At 41.8% G+C, this 19,557-nt stretch overlaps 1 protein-coding gene across 1 annotated transcript; it reads right to left on the bottom strand.

Annotated features, from left to right (window-relative positions):
• Nucleotides 1-1,110: 1,110 nt before the first annotated feature.
• LOC138605183 (spindlin-1) lies at nt 1,111-19,004 on the bottom strand. The gene is made up of 8 exons (XM_069677300.1): nt 18,896-19,004; nt 11,057-11,131; nt 9,791-9,896; nt 9,396-9,444; nt 9,133-9,268; nt 8,914-9,031; nt 7,503-7,736; nt 1,111-5,396 (listed from the first exon to the last, which is right to left on the bottom strand). The coding sequence occupies exons 3-8, from the start codon at nt 9,828-9,830 to the stop codon at nt 5,197-5,199; spliced, it is 777 nt and encodes a 258-aa protein (XP_069533401.1). The 5' UTR covers nt 9,831-9,896; nt 11,057-11,131; nt 18,896-19,004; the 3' UTR covers nt 1,111-5,196.
• Nucleotides 19,005-19,557: the final 553 nt, after the last annotated feature.

The raw sequence follows: 19,557 nt of genomic DNA, 5'->3' as shown, positions 1-19,557 counted from the left end.
TTTTTTAAAGGTGGTCTGGCAAGAAAGAAAAACATACTTTCCTTCATTATAACCTGAAACCATCAAGTTAGTCAGCTGAGTTTATGAATGAATAAGTTGTTTGCAGTACAGAGGCCCTAAGCGGACATGCATCCATTTTATTTATGTTTTCTCGACTTATTTATCTCGTTACTCGAGCATGACGGAAAATGAACTCAACAGGCATCTAGTCTTGTAAAAAGTGACCCTGCACTGTACCCAGTCTTTGCAAAATCTTAGAGTCTATGTTTTAGATGTGAGAGGGGGTCAGATTGATCTTATCTTGTGAGTCTCATATGTTGCAGCGCCATGTTTGTACAGTGTCCCTGAACAGACTAACCAAATACTGGCTCTACATCTGGCCCTTTGCATTTTCACAACCTTTGCAGCCACCATAGTTTCTCCTGTACACGAGGACATGAGGTTAACTGTGCCTAAGACTAAGACATGTTGCTAAAGTAAGATGTTAAATATATAGGCTGTGTAAAAAGATGGCCGACATCACAGCTCCCTAAAAGAGAAGCCAAACCCTCTCTGTCGCCCCCTGCTGACTGGCTGCAGTATAGCTCATAAAGCCCGCCTCCTCCATGTTAACAGATGGGACATGAGTCAAACTATAAAATCAAAATACACGTCAAATACATTTTTCTCAAACATGGTTTCTGTCATTATAGTTAGTTCTTATCATGCTGATTTATGTCCAAGTGTTCATTTTTCTGACAAGTTTACTTTTAATTAGTTATTTGATGCTATAAAAAGGAGGTGTGGCCTCATGATTGACAGCTCGGGCTCCAGCAGCGTTCTGTTCCCAAGTAGCAGAGTAGAGGAGGAACGGCGAGAGGAGACGTAACTAACACTAACACTACAGTCATTGAACTTTCCATCAGCATGAATATCTGCTTCAGACCGACACAAGAAGCTGCTCTGCTGCAGACTGAGCCCACCTGAGGCTCCAACACGCCAAGGACACCTGAGGGCTCCAACACGCCAAGGACACCTGAGGGCTCCAACACGCCAAGGACACAAGGTAAAGGTGTGTGTCGAGTAGAGAAAGGGGCGAAGCAGAAACAGAGAAGAAAACAAAGCACACCATTTCAGGTTTTCCATTAACAATAAAAATTATTAACATATATTTTCATACATACAAAAACAAACAATACAAGGCAGAAGGATGATAGAAGGCCGATGTCATTCCAACATTAACAACAATAATCTGTCTTCTTTATAACAGTGAAATGTTCTGACTGAACCGGACACAAGCCTTTCTGTGAGTCGAGTTTTAGTAACGACGCGTTAACTCATTAAAATTGTCCTGCTGAGATGATCACAAACGTCTCTTTATGAAAAACTAATGTACAAGTGCAGAAACAACAGATCTCTGAGACTCTGTTCTTATTTAGTGCGGTTATAATAGTCAGAGCTGTAATCTGCCTCGGCGACTAACTACATCACAGGAAGTTCTCAGACTGAAGGTTTTACACACACATGACTGTTCTGGTTGTTGTCTCAGTTAGAAACATCTCATGGATTAAAGATGTGAAGGGCGGCTCAACAACCTTTACTGGTTACGTTTTCTTTAAAACACTGATTCACTGGTTTTAGGAGTAAAATAAAATGTTGCATTAAGCACTCAAAAGAACCAATCCTTACATTTTAAACCCCAAAACCTGACTTGAACTTAAATACGTCAAGTTTTTAAGTGTAATTGAAAATATTGGCTTGTTTTCCTGCTTTGTTTACAAAAATGACATTATAAAAAAATATTAACAGGGATGCATAATATTGGATTTTTGCTCATATTGGATACGCCAGCATCTTCCAACTCAATTTGTCCGATTGCAGATGCAAATGTTTTTCTTTTTTTTTCACCTCATTGCAGAATTTTCAGCCTGTTTTTATCTTGCATCCTTGAATAATTCAAATTTGTATTGTTGTAGATCTGAATAATCATTAAAGAGGGGGTATGATGCTGTTTCACATTTTAAGACACGTATATAATGTTATGATGTTGGATGTTCAGACTAAACGTGGGTGACGTTTCTAATCTGTAGGTTAAAGTGTAACTGCTGGCATCTTTATGCTCACCGTTACCTTCGAGTCCGCACCGATAACCTTTGTAGAGTTTCTGAGTTCTTTGTTTGAGAAGTATTTTAAATCTGTGAAAAAGAGGGATACCGGGTGCTCACAGGAGCAAGTTGTTCAACTCCAGGTGAACGTCAGGTGCTCTTGAAGGCTAAAGTGTGTGCTGTTTAGGGAGGGAAGCCACTGGGCTGTCTTCAGGCACACTCGCACCAAGTCAAGGATTTAGTTTAAAATGCCTTTATTGAATAAGGGCATCTCTTGTAAAAACGTCAATATTACAGGAGTAAACGCCGACTGGTTTCCACCCTCATCGGGTCCTCCTCAGGGCGTGGCTAGGAAGATCCAAAAAGCTATTTTTTTTGCGAGAGATTCAATAAAATCCTTGTCTCGGTGCGAGTGTGCCTGAAGAAAGCCCGGTGGCTTCCCTCCTTCGACTCCTGTATCTGCCTCTATTAAATCTCAATAAAGTGTAATAACACGTTTAATCCAAAACAGGAGACTCAATTGTTTCTGCAATAAGGTGGTAAAAAATGTGCAGAAATCAGCAACTGCATAAAATTAGCTGTAAGATATCATCGTCATAGTTATCAGCAAAAATACATGTATATAAATCAAGTTACAATCTGAGTGGAACAGGTGTTTGTGGAAAACCTTCAGTCTCGAGTCTCGAACATTTGTGACAAAGGAAAATTTAAACCTTCACTGCTTGTTAATCTCTTCATGTTAAACACACCTGAGTGTGTCGTCTGTTACTGCATACAGGCTGTGGAACAGACCTGATCTCCTCGCGAGCTTCAGACAGCCGGAGATGATCAGATCGACACCACGAGGAGTTTTAATCTTTCATTTAGACGTAAAAACGGGGATACTTTTGTCTGAGATGTGGGAGTCATTGGAATCAGGTGTCAAAACTTTCTATAGGACACCTTTTAAACTAAAAACTTTACTGCAACGCTACAGTAGAATGTTTTTCAGGAACTGTCCAGGAAATATTCTTCTCTCCTCCTCCGGAGATATAAGGTGCAAAGCCTTCCGCTCTTCAAGTCAACATTTTGAGCTCGTTAGGATCCTGTTCCAAGCTCACACAGAGAAAGAAGAACTCGAGAGAGTCCGTCTGTGAGAAGGTTTTTAACATCAAAACGAGCAGCCAAGGACCGAAAGAGCTTTGGCCGAGTGTCAGTCTCGTCCTTCTTCCTTCATCGATGACGTAGAAAAGACGACACAAGAGCACATCCAAAGGCTTCAGTGAACTCACGAGAAAAAAGCTGTCAGATCGTCTTTAACAACAAACAACTTCACAACAGGAAGGGCTTTTTGGCAATGATTAAAAAAGGCAGAAATAAAAGCCTCCATCTTTTTTTTTGTAACTGCGGACGTCTTGAGATGAGTTCACGTTCTTCATGAAGAAAAGGAGTCTTTGTAAGCAGACCACAATATGATGAATGGATCTTGTTTTGTCCTGTACAACAACAAAGGGCCATAAATTAAGTTTTTGGACACTTCCAAAGTTTACCCATGTGTGTGACAAAACCCTCACGCATACTTCAAAGGCCTCAGAGAGTCCAGAGACCCGCTTTGAGCTTCAACTGGGACCAGTGTGTTGTGTTTACTGTCTTAAGGATCTGTTGTGTGGAAGCCGATTTCAGCCAGAAAAAAAAAGATTACATCTCGAGAAACATCAAAATCTTTGTAAATCTGAATTATTCAAGAGTATGAGGGGAAACTAATCTGTTTACAGATTCCACATAAAAATGTAAAATCTGTAGACGCACAACTGATTTTAGAACGGGACGTGTTCTGGTTGTTTGTAGTCCGAGTAATATTGACCAATCACGTATCAGCAGTTTAACAACGATTACCTTCTTATTAATCTCTATAAACAGACGTCTGCAGCAAGTTCAGCGAACAATCTGCTCTAGATCTGAAATTTCAACTTTAGCCAAATTCTCTTGACGCTGTGTCACCAAAGCCGTTCAGCGTTCAGATTTCCTGACTTCCTCGAAAGCATCAGAAATGATGGCTCCGCCCTCCGTTCGACAAACGTCTCATGTTAAAGTAGTTTTCTTCTCCTCTTGAGGACAGACCTGACAAAGCTTCATGTTGTTCCTAATCTGCATCATGATGTTGTTCTTTCAGCAAACTGAAGAGCCGTTAATTAAAGTCGATCACAAGAAGATCTGTTTCTGTTTGGGCTTCATCCCGCTGAAGTGAGCCAGAGTGCAGCCTCTGTGTAACTTCCTGTTTACAATGAGACTGAGACTCAGCACAGACAGATGAACGGGCGCTCCTCCGGGGGATGGGACGAACAGAGAGATGACAGCGTTTATTTAGCAGACACATCTGGAGGGAGAATTTACCTTTGATCTGAACACTCGGTCGCTTCTCGAGCTGCTGACTGGACTGTAAACAATGCAGCGCACGGAGGAGGACGTCTGGGCTGGAAGTCGTTTATCGCTAAACACTGGCTACACCGGACATGCCCGTCATGTTCGCCGTTTCTCCCAGAGGATATATCGGCATCAAATGATAGCTGATTGGTTCCGAGATTGGGGCCAAACAAATCACATGGTTTCACGATTTTGATTGTGGCTGAAATGGGCTTCCGTATCCGTCCTTATTGGACGAGACAGAACTGATCAACAACACTGAACTGTGTATTCTGTTCCTGTCCCCAAAACTAACTAAAGCTCTGGTTTATTGTTGATCAAATCAGACATTGAAGATCAGTTTGAAAGTTTAGTTTCTGAGTTTTAAGCCCCCTTTGCTTGCCTGCTTGCTGTGCCTTTCCCAGAAAGGGTTTATGGGGTAATTAAAATGTTTGGACGTTGCATTTTATCTCTATTTAAGTGTTTTAAGGAGGTCATAGAGTCTTCAACATCACCGTTCCTCCGGTCATCAACCTTCCTGGGCACAAAAGAAGTCGATTCCCGAGAAGTATCTCCCAGATTTCTTCTGTCTGAGAACTTTTTTAGTGTCTTCATATTTTGTCTTTGATGGTCGGAGGAAAAAGCGCTTCATCAAAATGCTTCAGACGTTTCAACAAGTGCTGCATGTGTTTCTGTCATGTGGGAGGGGGTTCAGGATGTCCACAGAGTCTTACGAAGTTTTGACCAGGTCGTACACGTAAATGAGGAAGTCGTCGTCAAACTTGATGAAGTAGACGGAGGGCTTGGCCTCCACCTGGTGGATGACCATGCCCGTTCGTTTGCCGCCGTCCTCTTTGGCGTACTCGACCTGTTTACCCACCAGGCTGTCCACCACCTCGCCAGGCTCCCGCTCCGCTGGGACGCTGTCGTCTACAGAGGGACAGAGAGATTAAAAAACGACTATAGCAAACAAAGACAGACAAAAGTTTTGGACAGATTTAAAGGAACAGTTGTGGAAAATACTTGTTGGCACTCGTACGATCTCTATCACACTAAGTATTCTTAAAAGAAAATGTAACTGTAAGAAAGTCAAACTAGTTTAAACCTCAGAACTCTGCAACCAAAATACTGCCTACATTTTTATTTTTGCTAACCTTGATGGAGTATTTTTAGATGCTTCATATCCCTGGAATCTGTTAGTAGGTGTGCAACGATTAGTCGATAATGTCGACAACATATTTAATTGTGGATAAATAGTTGGTTACGCCATCGCTCGTGTTTTTCATGCTGTGCGCGGACATAACATAATTTTCCGGAGTTGAGTTGCTGAGGGGTGAGCCATCTCACGTCCTTACTATCTCTGCTGAGAGTTGTGCAGCAAAACAGCGACTGGGCAGCGACAGGTAAACAATACATAGCAAAATGGCGGCGGCCGACACGACACCATCGCGTCCTCAAACTTCTAAAGTCTGGGAGACTTTCTCCGTCAACGCTGCAAAGAAAATGACGGCCTGCAGGATCTGTAAAGCGGAGCATGATTATCACGGGAACACGTCGGGAACGAGCGAGCATTTGAAGAGAAGACAGATGGAGTCGTGATTAGAGTTGTTGTTCTTTTATCAGCACTCATGTCGTGTCCTTTTATTTTTTTTATTTAGAATCACATAGAATAACAGGTTGTTATACGTTGGTTAAAACAACTTCCAGAGTGATCCATCTTTTCAAGTTTTTTTTCTTAACAAACAAACAAACAAACAAAAGAATTAGATTTTTTTAAAAAGAATGAATAAATAAAACATGGGGCGTTTTCCATTCATAAAAAAGATAAATAAAATATATGTATGTATACTCAGGTGTTTATAACTTACATAAACTGGGGTAATATATGATTTCCACTTCTTTTCTGAAGCCTCATCGACCAGGTGATCCGTTCCATCATGAAGATTTCATGAACTTCGTCACACCAGTCCTCTAATGTCGGGGTGACGGGCTTAAGCCATTTTTATTGCCTTGTGTTCTTTTAAACGGACAAAAACTTCAGCAGCAAAGTTTATTCATATTTTTGAATAATAACATATCTCCAATTATATTTAGAGCTGATAGCTTAGTAAGAGCCATTAAGTCATTGTGCAGTGTCCGATTAGTAACTGCAATAACCGATGACTAGTCAACTATCAACAGTCATTAGTCGCAGCCTATCGTCAATAAAAAATGCACAAATTGGACGTTTTCTCATCAAATGTTGCAACAACAAAACACATTGATACAAAACGATTCTAAATAAAGAAGTCGTTCCCAACACTCGAAGTTATTTGTACATTTTTTAGTCTTTAAGATACATTTTTATAAGACTGCAAAGCTGTATGAGACCAACAGGTCCGACACTAGGGTTTGGTTATTGTGATGTTATTTCTTGGTCCATCTTAAAAGACTTTGTATTCCTAAAATCTGTACAGATGTTACTGTATTTATTGCAGAACTGTTTGAACTACTTTATGAAAACAACGATCTCCTGTAGTCGGATCATGATCAACAGCATGAGGCCCGAGTGTCACATAATATTAGGTAATGATGTGAAAACTAGAGCCTTGGCTTTCTGATCCATGAAAAGTGAAGGCTCTAGCTATTATCGTTTTTTACTTTGAATCAACTTAAACAAGATTATGCAAACAAAAATCTCCAGCGGTCTGATCGTGGCTGACCCCTCAAACTGTTTTACACAGCATCACCATCGAACGACTACGTGATGCTGAGGAAGGAAGACTTAGCTCTCTGTGGCAAAAGAATGAATGCTTTATGATGATTGTTCTATTTTAGATCAACTAAAACAGGAATGTGCACACATCTGTTCCCTGCAGTCAGCTCACAGCCTCCTCTTTACCCACAGGTAATCAAATGTAATGGCATTAGCGGGCGTGCACGGGCGGGCGTTCTGGCTGTTATAGTTTTTATTTTAGTTTAAACAGAAACAGTCTCCCACAGGAGGTCTGTTTAAACAGTGTGAACAAACGGCTGAATAACGACGACGTCACTCACTGGAGTCGGGCATGATGCGGAGGTCTCCCTCTTTGTAGTCGTCCAGCAGCTGGTACATGTAGAGCACCGGGTCCTTCTCGTAGGTGATGTAGAACCAGGTGGTCATGATGGGAGCCCGGGCCAGCACCATCCCCCTCCACTCCTCCTTCGGCCCCTCCTCCGTCTCAAACATGTGCTCCACCGCTTTACCGATCATGGTGTCCGCGAGGTTCACGTCTGTGAGACGGGACTTAGCTGCAGGGAGGAATAAATGTCATCAAGACAAAAATCACTTTGCAGGTAGATTCATCGAAGACACAACAATATTCAGGCAGAGCAGGAAGTCCCGCCCACAGCCGGATGTTTAACTGGCGATATCCACCTTATTCTTAGGGCCGCTGTTGTAGATAAAATGCGGAAGTTTTAGTAAGCTAGTTATTCGACAACGGCTGCAAGACTGGCCTGGTCCTGCAACACATGAGCACCCAGCTGTTTGTATTTCACCTGTCGCTCAAACTAACACCCAGGCCCGGTGATGTGGCTACGCTCTATGTCTGCTTTGAGTTACATGAGGTCGCGTCCTACCTCCCTTAACAAAACGCGACCGACCTTGTTGCTGTGGAAGTACTGGTACGCCTCAGAGCTTTTCAGATTGTTCATAGCTTCACCGTTCGTAGCAGTGGAGTCAATGAAGTAGCTACATATGCTAGTGTACGTCCCATCCCTCGATAGTAGAAGGCAGCAGAATGATAATATTATCCCGTCTGAGGTGTAAACGATCGTGTTCCGTCTCCCGATCGCTTCAGAAAAGAGGATTAGCGTTAGCCGTTACCATGGAAAACACCGGTTCCAGTTCAGTGACAGACACGGCAGCGGAAGTCACACCCATAATTCACGCAAAGGATCATGGGGGCTAGGAATAAGGTGTATACAGATGTGCGCAATTGTTGCGTAACCCCTTTATGTCTTAATACTACAAATTAGCATGGGTCACTCATTGATTTGTGTTAGCATGCTAAGTTCTGCTGAAATGAACACTATACGAACTACAAAGACCACCATGCAAATGTCAACACACAAGACATGCTTCTGTTTACAACGACATATTACTGTATGTTTCATGCTGACTTTAGCATGTTATATTCTGTAGCTTTATCTAGTTGCTTATTGTTAGCATGTTACGCTTTGCCAAAATAAAACTTTATTATAAAAGATAAATAATAATAGTAATAATAATATATCTATATATATATAAGTCCATCCATCAATTTTCTTCCGCTTATCCGGGGTCGGGACGTCCCTCTCCCTAGCAACCTTTTAAATATAATAATATAATTATTTTCATAGAATAAACCTTTTTTTCTTCAATCTAACAAACTAATTGTGCAGCTTCGTATCACTTACATGTGACCTGATCTCAGTTCAGTCTTACCCAGTCTGTCGGGGAGCACCTCCAGCCCCTGAACCCTCTCGTCTTTATGAAGCTCCAGACCGTAAACGCAGTCGAATCCGTCGTACTTTATCAGATAGAGAGACGGGTTCACCGGCACCTGGTGGATATATATTTCATCATTTTTATTCCATTGTTTTGGTTCTTTTTCCACATGACCTTTAAAAGATTCACCGCTCCCTCAGTCGAGCCTCTGCTCACCTGGTCGAGCACAGTTCCCTTCCAGATCACGTGTCCTCCTCCTTCCTTCCACACGTGTTGGATCCTGCAGCCGACGATGTTGCGTCGGGGCTGCGACAGAACTTTGGTGGGCGGCCCCAGACTGCTCTTATGTTTCCTTCAAAGAGACATGAAACATCATCATTATCTGCTTTGGCACTGAAAACTTTTTACACGTATTATTATCTAATTTTCCCTTTTGAGAACATTTAAGTCTTTTATGAGCTGCGGAGAGCTTAACTCACTTGTGGGGATTCTTTTTCTTCATCATATTTGCAGAAACACCTGCATGCCCTGAGGAGGAAAATACGCATCAGCACAGTTATTAGACACTGTACACATTGATTGTGTGTAACAGCTGATTTATTACAGATTAACAACAGATGATGGGAACTCCAGCATCCACATCTACGAGTCAGCTCCTAAAAAACACGGCAGTTACAATCAAAGCACTCTTAAACTGCTAATGTTGATGTTTCCCTGAAGTCATCAAAGGTAACCCATCAAGATAAAAACTGACAGGACACAGACTGGGATGGATTAATTAACTAAATCCAATACTAATCAACAATTTAAAACATACCATACTCTCAAAGAGTGCCTGTAAATTAATTGTTAATAGCTATGTGTGACCTCTGACCTGCATCAGCTGTGTCTCTGGGTCCCGGAGTGTTCTTCATTCATCTGGAGGCGGGGAGGCAGCCAGGCTGCCCGGCCACACAGCTACAACACAGACCTGTCCAGGGCTGAAACAACAAGAGGGGGGAAAAGGAAGAGCTTTATGTAGTGTGAAGAAAAACAGCAAAACTCACAGCACTGTCCTGCTGGGCTGGAGGCACACCAGTTATGACGTTTACTGACATCTAGTGGTGGAAGGCAGGAATTACAACAACAACATCAACAGACCTCACGTCTGATGAACTGAAATCATCACTTTTTCATTATGAAAGGTCTAACTAGTCAAAAAAAAAAAAAGCTTAGATGTCTTAATGGTTTGTTGATCTTCTGAAGCTGCGTGCTGAAAACTCGTACGTCTTCTTATTAGCTTAGCACAAAGCATTGAAGCAGAGGGAAACTGATAGCCTAGCTCCATTACAGATGAAAAATAACCCTTCTAGCCCGGGTACATGATCAATCTGCAAACTCATAATGTATCTGCTCTGGCAGACGGGTCTTGCCCGCCTCCCTTTGGATCAGACTCCCAGCAGACATAGTTCAGGTTGGGGCCGGTCACTGAGTCTAATATCGGGCAGGTTTCTCAGATAAATGAGTCTACATACGGCTGCTGTTGAGACTTTTTTGTTAACAACCGAGATGGCTGCCGCGGATGTATAATGTTCTGCACACCTTATCGTGCTGGATTGTATTTTACGTAACGTATAAATGTCAAATGCTGGCTTTATATTCATGTCAAATACGTTAGATGTTTGAAAGGCTGCCTGGCCGAGCAGCTAACCGCTACATCACATTTTATTGCTGATTTGTTATAGTCTCCAGAATCACTTTGGTCCGCTGCTGAAACGTTAAGTTCATTATTAGTTCATCATATGAGATTGTTGTGGAAATGTCAGGCTACCTCCCGACCCTGAAGTGACCTGATTTAAGACTGCTGGAAACCTTTGAATATTACAGTTGATGCACAGTTCAGTAATGTCTGTTAATTTGTTCTGACTAAAAAGCATCTCTAGCACACGTTTGAAAATATCAAGAGTCAAGTGAAAGTTGGTGTTATATATCGATTATCTGAAGTATTATTAACACCATTTTTCAATAACACCTATGACTCTTAAAAATCACTAAAACCACCTTCAAGCGTCACTCAATCTCTCTGTGTGACACTTTTTCCTACAAATCAATAGACGAGTTAAAGCGAGTCAAAGATACATACAGGTTGAACTGTACCTACCCACTCTCCAGTGCTCAGCAGCTTTCTGGGTTTTCAGGACTCAGGCAGCTCATCTGAACGAAACCAGGATCAGACCTGAGAGAGGAAAACACAAAGTCAACCAATAAAATAAATCATCTGAAAACATGATCCTGACTTCCAACGATACGTTTAAAACCTGGTTTTCATAAGATAAAATAAAACTTTATTAATACAAAAGGAAATTCCAGCTTCAGATTGCTGCAAAATACAAATAATATGAAAAAACAACCTAAATATAAGTTAAGTTAAAGTGTAACACTAAAGAGACAGGGCCTGATAGAATAAAAATATTACAATACGTTATATACAAAAGTAAGCAGAAATTATTAATGGATATTAACCATGGTATTTGCAGTGATAATAAGAAGTAGTAAAACCTTATATTACACCAGGTAATGAATGTAAAGATAACAGATGATGTTAAACTTAATTGCATATGATAGTAATAAAAAGTAACATTGTACATGATAATACACACTACAAATATAGCCCCCGATATTGAAATTATTATTGCACCTGACATTACAAGATGTCTTATGGTCATTTTTAGTACAGTATATTCCCCCCCATACACGTACACCTGTCGTTGTAAAGTTTCATTCTGTAGTCATGTGTTGCAGACTGGCCCTTAGAGTGCTGAGGAAGGAGATAAGATGTGGCTGAAAGCTCTAGAAAAGCAGATGTTTAGACCTTGGGTTAAGTAGAATCTCCTCCGTCACACCATCCTGTCTCTGTTTCCCGTAGCGACCACCAGGGGGCGACAGTCTGCCTCTCTGCTCCGACAGTAAAGGTGTCTGATGTGTGATTCTCTAGCCTCCGGGGGCCGTCTTGCATTATGCCCTGAACTCTGACTGCAGGCTGCATTATTCATCAGCAGGGATCACACCCTCCATGTTTCATTTACTACAGCAGCAACTGAAGCTTCATTCAACACAGCAGCTCAGTTTATGACATAACAAGCAGTCATCAGCTACTACACAGAGACATTGCTCATGGGCAATTCAGATGTATTTAATCTGATTGCGTTTAAAGATAGACAAAAGATTGTATATACGAAACGGATGTAGCCTCCAGGTCTGAAAAATGAAGCACATTTGAAAGTGCTTTAAACCTGCATTCTTTCTAATGGCCAGCAGGGGGCGACTGGCTGCAAAAAGAAGTCTGATTATATGAGATAATGATGAGTTTATCATCTCAATCTCTAGTTTCAAATCTTCTTCAAAACAGCATGATGTTCGTTTAGTAAATTACGCTCCCATGAAGAGTCAAATAGACTATACAGTAGCGGAGGATTAGGGCGGGGCTACCTGTGATTGACAATTTGCTAATGGCAACCTGAAAAATGTCTGGTTTAGAATCTGTTTGTACTAAATTAAAATAAGTGCTCTTTTTTAGGTTAGAACATTTTGTTTTAAGATGATGATACATGAATGATACATTAAGAAATAACTTGGCGATTGTGAATGTCTTGCTCCTCTACGGCTCCACCCTTTCCTCCAAATATGGTCACTTCTGGATTCCAAAAAACAAGATGGCGACACCCACAATACTAACTCGAGTCTCCCTCTCGACGTTCCTGCTCTACTCTGCTACTCGGGAACAGAACGCTGCAGGAGCCCCATTTGTCAACAGAGCTGTCAATCATGAAGCCACACCCCCTTTTTATAGCATCAAATAACTAATTAAAAGTGAAGTTGTCAGAAAAATGAACACTTGGACATAAATCAGCATGATAAGAACTAACTATAATGACAGAAACCATGTTTGAGAGAAATGTATTTGACGTTTATTTTGATTTTATAGTTTGGCTCATGTCCCATCTGTTAACATGGAGGAGGCGGGCTTTATGAGCTATACTGCAGCCAGTCAGCAGGGGGCGATAGAGAGGGTTCACTTTTAGGGAGCTGTCATGCCAGCCATCTTTTTATACAGTCTGAGCCAGAGCTTATTACAGGTAAATTAATTTCAAACATTTATATTCCAATCTCATACCAGTCTCGCCCTGAATTTCACAGACATGAAATGTGCATATTTTAAACACTGAACTAACTTTAGGCGAAAAACAAGAAAAAACAAATGTAGACTGGTGGGAGACAATCAGAGCAGTGTACGTTCAGCCCCCAGAGGATCCGCCTCCAATAAGGTTTCATGTCCTGAACATGAGACTTCAATTATTGATCAGTGGAGCCCGTGAGTAAACCCTGCAGTGTATTATTTATCTGCAGGCCTGGTGTTGTGTAACACTTCTGAACCTCTAGCTGCTCCCTGTACCCTTCACCAAAAAGATACAACCAAGATTATGTAAAGGAGACCTGGGAAGATGTTAAATGTCAGCGAAAGAGAAAATGAGAACAAGGAAAGTTTGTGGTGTGCTACCACGTTTTTTTTGACAGATCGACAGACACCCAGCCTCGTCTGGTCTTTAGGATAAAACCTGGCTGAACCTGACGGCCATTCAGACACCTAACGCAATCTAAAACCTCGCTGAAGCTTTAGTTTGTTTACTAGTTTAGTAGTAGACGGCAACATCAAAGAGAAAATGCCTCATAATCGGAAAAAAGATATAAGATCAGTCAGCAGGGGGCAGTGGAGAGGGTTTTGCTTCACTTTTAGGGAGCTGTCATGTCGGCCATCTTTTTATACAGTCTATGGTCCAAAGACATGCTCGTTAGGTTCATTGGTGACTCCAAAAAATTCCCGTAGGTGTGAATGTGAGCGTGAAAGGTTGCCTGTCTCTGTGTGTCAGCTCTGTGATTGACTGGCGATCAGTCCAGGTGTAACTCCGCCTCTCGCTCAACGACAGCTGGGATAGGCTGCAACCCCCCCCAGCAACCTGAACAGGATAAGCGGTATAGATCATGGATGGATGATTGATAGGGACGGTGTAATTTAACATAGTTCCAGTACAGAGCATGACATGTGTTGCATGAAGAGTTTGGAGCTTTTGCTAATATTCAACTGTTGCCCTAGTTGGGCCTTTACCAACGCAGTGTAATTAAATATACAGGAGTCAGTATCATAAAAGCACGCTACACTACAGAGATTAAAAAACTAATGAAGTAAATAGTATACTGAAAATAGTGGTACTAAAAATAAGGTCCTGTTTGCGTACAGTCTCAATAATATGCACTTGAACAAACACATTAGCATTCATTTCAGTTTCCCACAACAAATGCAAATGAGACTATTCTGATTAAAGCATCATCAGTTTCAACAAAACAACATTTAACAGTGAAACAGTCTTTGTCGGTCCGCTGGTTACCTGCAGAGGAAACTAACCGCCCAGAAACACAAGAATCTTTCTGCAGCAGCTGGTGGTGATTTCCCTGCCGTGTCCTGTCATGAGGGGCTGAACGACTGCTGGACAGAAACGACTCAAACTGAAACCAGACACTTTGAGCTCGCTCTGAAACTACATCTTTCTTTGCACACACGCTGAAGAACTGAGAAATCTATCAAACACTGACTGCTCCGCTCTTTTCTCCCCCAAAACATCTGGATCACATAAAGTCCCGGCTCTGCCCCGACTGTTAAAACATTCAGACTTCATCCATGACTCAACACGAACAATAAAGTTTTCCTAACATATGTCTTTAAGAGGAGTTCTGGTACTTTAACACTCAGGCTTCCAAAAACTGGATAACTTACTATGTGTCTGCATCTGAAGACTTTTAAGACAGTTTTCACCATCTGTTTTTTCTGAGTTATGGAGCTGGACTGACAAGAGCAAAGTGCAAATATATTTGAAAAAACTGCCAAAACAAAAATAACTTTGAGGCTTGTAAACTATTTTCATTAAGAGTGTAGATATGTTTTAGAAGAGCTAGAACTGTGGCTGCGACCATTCAAACATCGAGCATTCATTCATTACTGTGGAAGAGCCGTAACCACATATATGTAGCTAGCATCCATGCTAAAATTTAGCGCACTTATTACCATGAAAATGTCCAGAGGTAGGCCGAAAAACTATAACGTAGCATCCGAGCTAACATAAAAGTGTTAACTGCTAGCATCCACACCATTCTGTTGCAGAGCTGTAATCATTCAATTATAAAACTAGCATCTATGCTACACTTTAACGCCTCATTCAAACTGGAAGACTGGAGTAGCGAAGTTGTTCTTTACCATGAATGAACACAATCTGACACAGATTCAATAACTTAACAGTTTCCCTCCAGTACAATATTAGGAGACTAATATTGTTCAAGTCTATACAGTTTATCTGCAACATGAGAAAATAACCGCCCAATCAGAGCAGGGTATGTACATTATAGAATCAATGCTAAACATGCCTGCTAGTTTTGGGCTAGTGAGAGAAGAGACAGTCTGCTACTATTGGATTCTGCACCATGTACACAATGTAAGGTAAATACAGTGTGGACGAGGCCTGCATGATATGAGGAAACGATATATCATCATTGTCCCAATCCAGGGGCCGCAGCCTTCGAAGGACGTATTTGGAGGCCGACTGCGCCACAGAAGCGCGTTGAAGGCTGTCCCCATTCGAAGGCTCCTTCAGATGCGGCCGACAAATGTGTCCTCCGTTTCCCGGGATGGATGCATCCGATGGATCCTTTGTGGCCCATCGTATCCCGAGATGCATTGTGCGCCAATTCAAACGAAATGGTGGACTTTTACGCGGCCAAGGAAAACACTTTAAAAGTAAAAGTTTTTGGTCTCAACTCAATCGAATAGCTAGCCGTACGCATGTTTAAGAAAACGAAAGGGCCCTTGAAACAGATCTTTAAAATAATTGGTTAATTTACTCAATGTTAGTTATGCTAGCTAGTTAGCCTACTAGCTGCTTGTTGCTAGGCGACAGGAGCGGCGTTTGGTGACGCAAGGGTAGACCAGACCGTCTCATTTCAGTTCGGCTTTGATGTCTACGCAGGCTATGAGTGGAGCATACTCTGTGGACCGCCTCCTTCGAAGGCTGCAGCCCCTCGATTGGGCCATTTCGGTAAGTTAAGTGTGTGTTTGGGTTAGCGGAAGTGGCTACGGCCGCTTCACTCACCGATCTCTACTGCGCAGTCTCTGGCTCTATATGACCTCACCATCCCAAGATGGCAGCGCCTTTCACAGGGGCTATTTTGGCATCAATTTCGTACAATGGGAGCAGATGGAGACGCGTGGTCCATCTACATATACAGTCTGTGGTGAGAACTAATTGTTGTACAATGTGCATTGTTTTATATTGTGATATCGACACGAAGTAGGGCTGCAATCGAATATTAATCCGATCAGGGCGCTGGTTTAGCTCAGCTGATAGCGCAGGCGCTCCATGTACAGAGGCTACAGTCCTCGACGCACAAGGCTCAGGCTTGACTCCCAGTCTGCCGATCATTTTGTGCATGTCGTCCCCCACTCTCTCCTCCCCACATTTCCTGTCTCTCTTCAGCTGTCCTACCTAATAAAACCAAAAGCCGAAAAAAAAAAAAAAAACGCTTAGTATATTAATCTGATCATGATTTTATCTTCCCACGATTAAATAAACATGATTAGCAGTAATATTGATTTCAAATGCTCCGCCTGTAGAAAACTCTGCTGCATATCAAATCAAGCGCTCCCTAAACTAACAGCCACTCCACCAGGGGGCGATGGAGAGGTTTGGGCTTCACTTTTGGGGGAGCTGGCATGTCATGTGATGAGCGCCCACCTTGCAGCTGCAGTTTAGAGTGGAAGAGTAAACAACAGAGACGGTCGGAGAAACTAAAGTCAAACGTCTGGAACAGAAGATGAAGAGCTGGTCTCCTGAAACGGCTCGTCAGCGCTTGTTTGGAGGTGTTTCAGGTTTAAGTGATGTTAAGAAGAAACGAGTATCAGCAAAGAGGTCATGAAACCTGTCGATTGTGTCACAAAGCAACACGACTAACTTGTTCAAGCAGCTGAAAAATCAGCACAAAGTGCAGCATGATGAGTGTGTGAAGGCCGAGAGGAAGAACGAGCTGCTCTCCGTACTTGTCCAGCGTCGAGTCAGCGCGACACCCTATCCACCCAACTCCCAAAGACACAATGAACTTGTGTGCAATGCAATCACATTCCATCTGGCCAAAGATATGTGTCCTATAAATACTGTGGGTAATGAGGGCTTCAGGAAATTGGTGAACGCATTGCATAAAGATATGCCATTCCGTCACGCAATTATTTCTCCAAAGCGCGGTAACCTGCACTGTATGCAAAATGTCAAGAGAAGATGCACCCTTGTGTCATGTGTCACCTCCCAACCGCCAATGGCTTTAAATCGCTTCCATTTTGCCAAGTAAAATAAATCTGCAATAAGCTGTCATTCAATGTTACAACTTTTAGGACATAAGGACAGCTATAAGTGTTCATACTGGGTAGTTGATGTACATCACAAAAGAGTTATCAGCTGATATACAGACGTCTCTTTCATAACGATACATGGTTTGGCAACTGTGTCAAATTGGCTTTAAAGCCTGATGCACTTCCTGACCTGGAGAAGGACCCGAAGAAACCCCATCTTCAGTCCAGTAAGAATCTTCTGCCTGAATATATGTGCTGTACTGTTCTCCAGCTGGCCCCGCCTGCCAGTTCCTGCATAGACTTTACATTGTTATAGCGTGACAGATGTTTTAATTAATTTTCACAGCTTGAGGAAACATTTTACAAATATGAAACCTCCAAGGGTTAAAAAAAATCCTTATGAAAGAATAATTGTCTTTGTTTGCACTTCGGGATGTCTCTTTCATAACGGAAGCTAATAGTGAATTTTTTTACTTACATACTAGGCTACTGTTATCACTACTAAGAGAATTGGCTAATGGGTGCCTTTAGCTTCCCCTCGTGCCAAAGCACTTGGCAGATATCCAAAATGCATGGAAACTATCTGCATTAACATATAGAGTGATTTTATGTGATTTGGTCAAACTGTGCCTTAAAAAAAATAAAGATCTGGTTTGAGAATCTTTAAAGAGATTTATGTGCTGCAGATTGGTTGAAATACTTCAGGCTCCTGCACCAAAAGAAGACAAACACACACCGCTATAATGTTTAACTACTCTACTCTTCAGTTCTAGCTCAGTGGGGGATAAGCATCAGCAGGTGGGTTGTAGTTTTACCTTCAGGATCAGACTCCAGGTGACCTTTGCTTTGATTTGCTTACAAGTTGGTAAAGGGGGCGTCGCTATCAGGAGCATTCAAATCAGCTTTCAACAACTTCAACATATAAGTAACAGGGCTGCACACACTTTTATCTCTTCACTGGCTGCATAAGGAATCAGAAAATAGAAAATACAGCAAATACATCTGTGAAAGGCTGAGCCCAACCAAACCCCATGTTAAAAATGAATGTTTTTTTTTACTGCTGTCAGTCTACACTTTGGCAGCTATATTAGCCCGGTTTCTTTCCATTTTTTCTAGTGACAGAATAAAAGAAGTGGCTAGTGTGATTTCTACCTAGCTACCTGGCTATATTAAAAAAATAATAATAATATCATCTGCACTGTCAAACGAGAAAGCAGGTTCTGCAGGGCCATCGTCAGCCATGTTGCACGCCTTTTCTTTACTATTATTTACAGCCTCAAACCTGGGGCCTCAGAGAATCGGATAACAGAGGGACTGTCTGACAGCTTTCCTGCGGAAAAGACAGCAAAATCCCAGACAGAGAGACAGCAGCAGACTGGGTTAGGTCTCTGGCTGTCTGCTGCTGCTTCCCCCGCCCCTCCCCCGCCAGACCAACCGTCGGCGGGAGAACGCAACCGACAAAACGAGCGCTCAGTGTGTGTGTTGTTTTTTGGCTGTTTACCTGCGGGCTGACTCGCGAGCTAAGAGACAGGTGCACGTTTGTTTCTGTCTTACCGTAATTATTTTTTAAAAATGGAGGTCGAAGGGGGCTGCGGCGGGGTGTCTCGCCTCCTGCTGTCTGTCCACAGAAACCGTTTCGACTTCACAGGAACCAGCAGAGACTCCACGGCCATCTCACCACCGAACGTTAGGCTAGAAATGATTAAACACGGAACATCCGGTTAAGCCTTTCACAATAAAGGCGATGCGAGCACGCTTTACACCATATTTAAACGAATTAAATAAGAATGTGTAACATAGAATACGAATAGATAACTGCGGTCCACTTATGTAATGTTTCTTTAAATCAACACTTAAAGGGAAAAAAACGTTTTCTTACATTACCTCTATCCTCCCCAGTCTGAGATGAACATTAGTATACATTCGACTTTTTTGTTATAATAGGCTAAATAATCTATTATGTGTGGTCTCCTAAAATAATTCTAAAAATGTCTGTTCCTTTGTATTTTTATCTCCCAACCATTGTTACTCCGGGGTTGATTATGTGATTTGCTTGTAACATTAGCTTGTAAAATGTGTAGCTAAAAATAGCAAACATTTCAACTCTTGTTTGTCTCATTTATATAGATTAGGGGGGGAAATGCAGTAACAAATATAACAACAGCAAAATATAGAAGTGTAAAACAATAGGTAAATTTTTACAATATTATATAGTA

The sequence above is a fragment of the Semicossyphus pulcher genome, unplaced genomic scaffold (genome assembly GCF_022749685.1).
Source record: "Semicossyphus pulcher isolate SPU_LCO1_2020_fin unplaced genomic scaffold, fSemPul1.0.p SCAF_28, whole genome shotgun sequence".
Classification (NCBI taxonomy): domain Eukaryota; kingdom Metazoa; phylum Chordata; class Actinopteri; order Labriformes; family Labridae; genus Semicossyphus; species Semicossyphus pulcher.
This window is presented reverse-complemented; position numbering and strand designations above follow the sequence as displayed.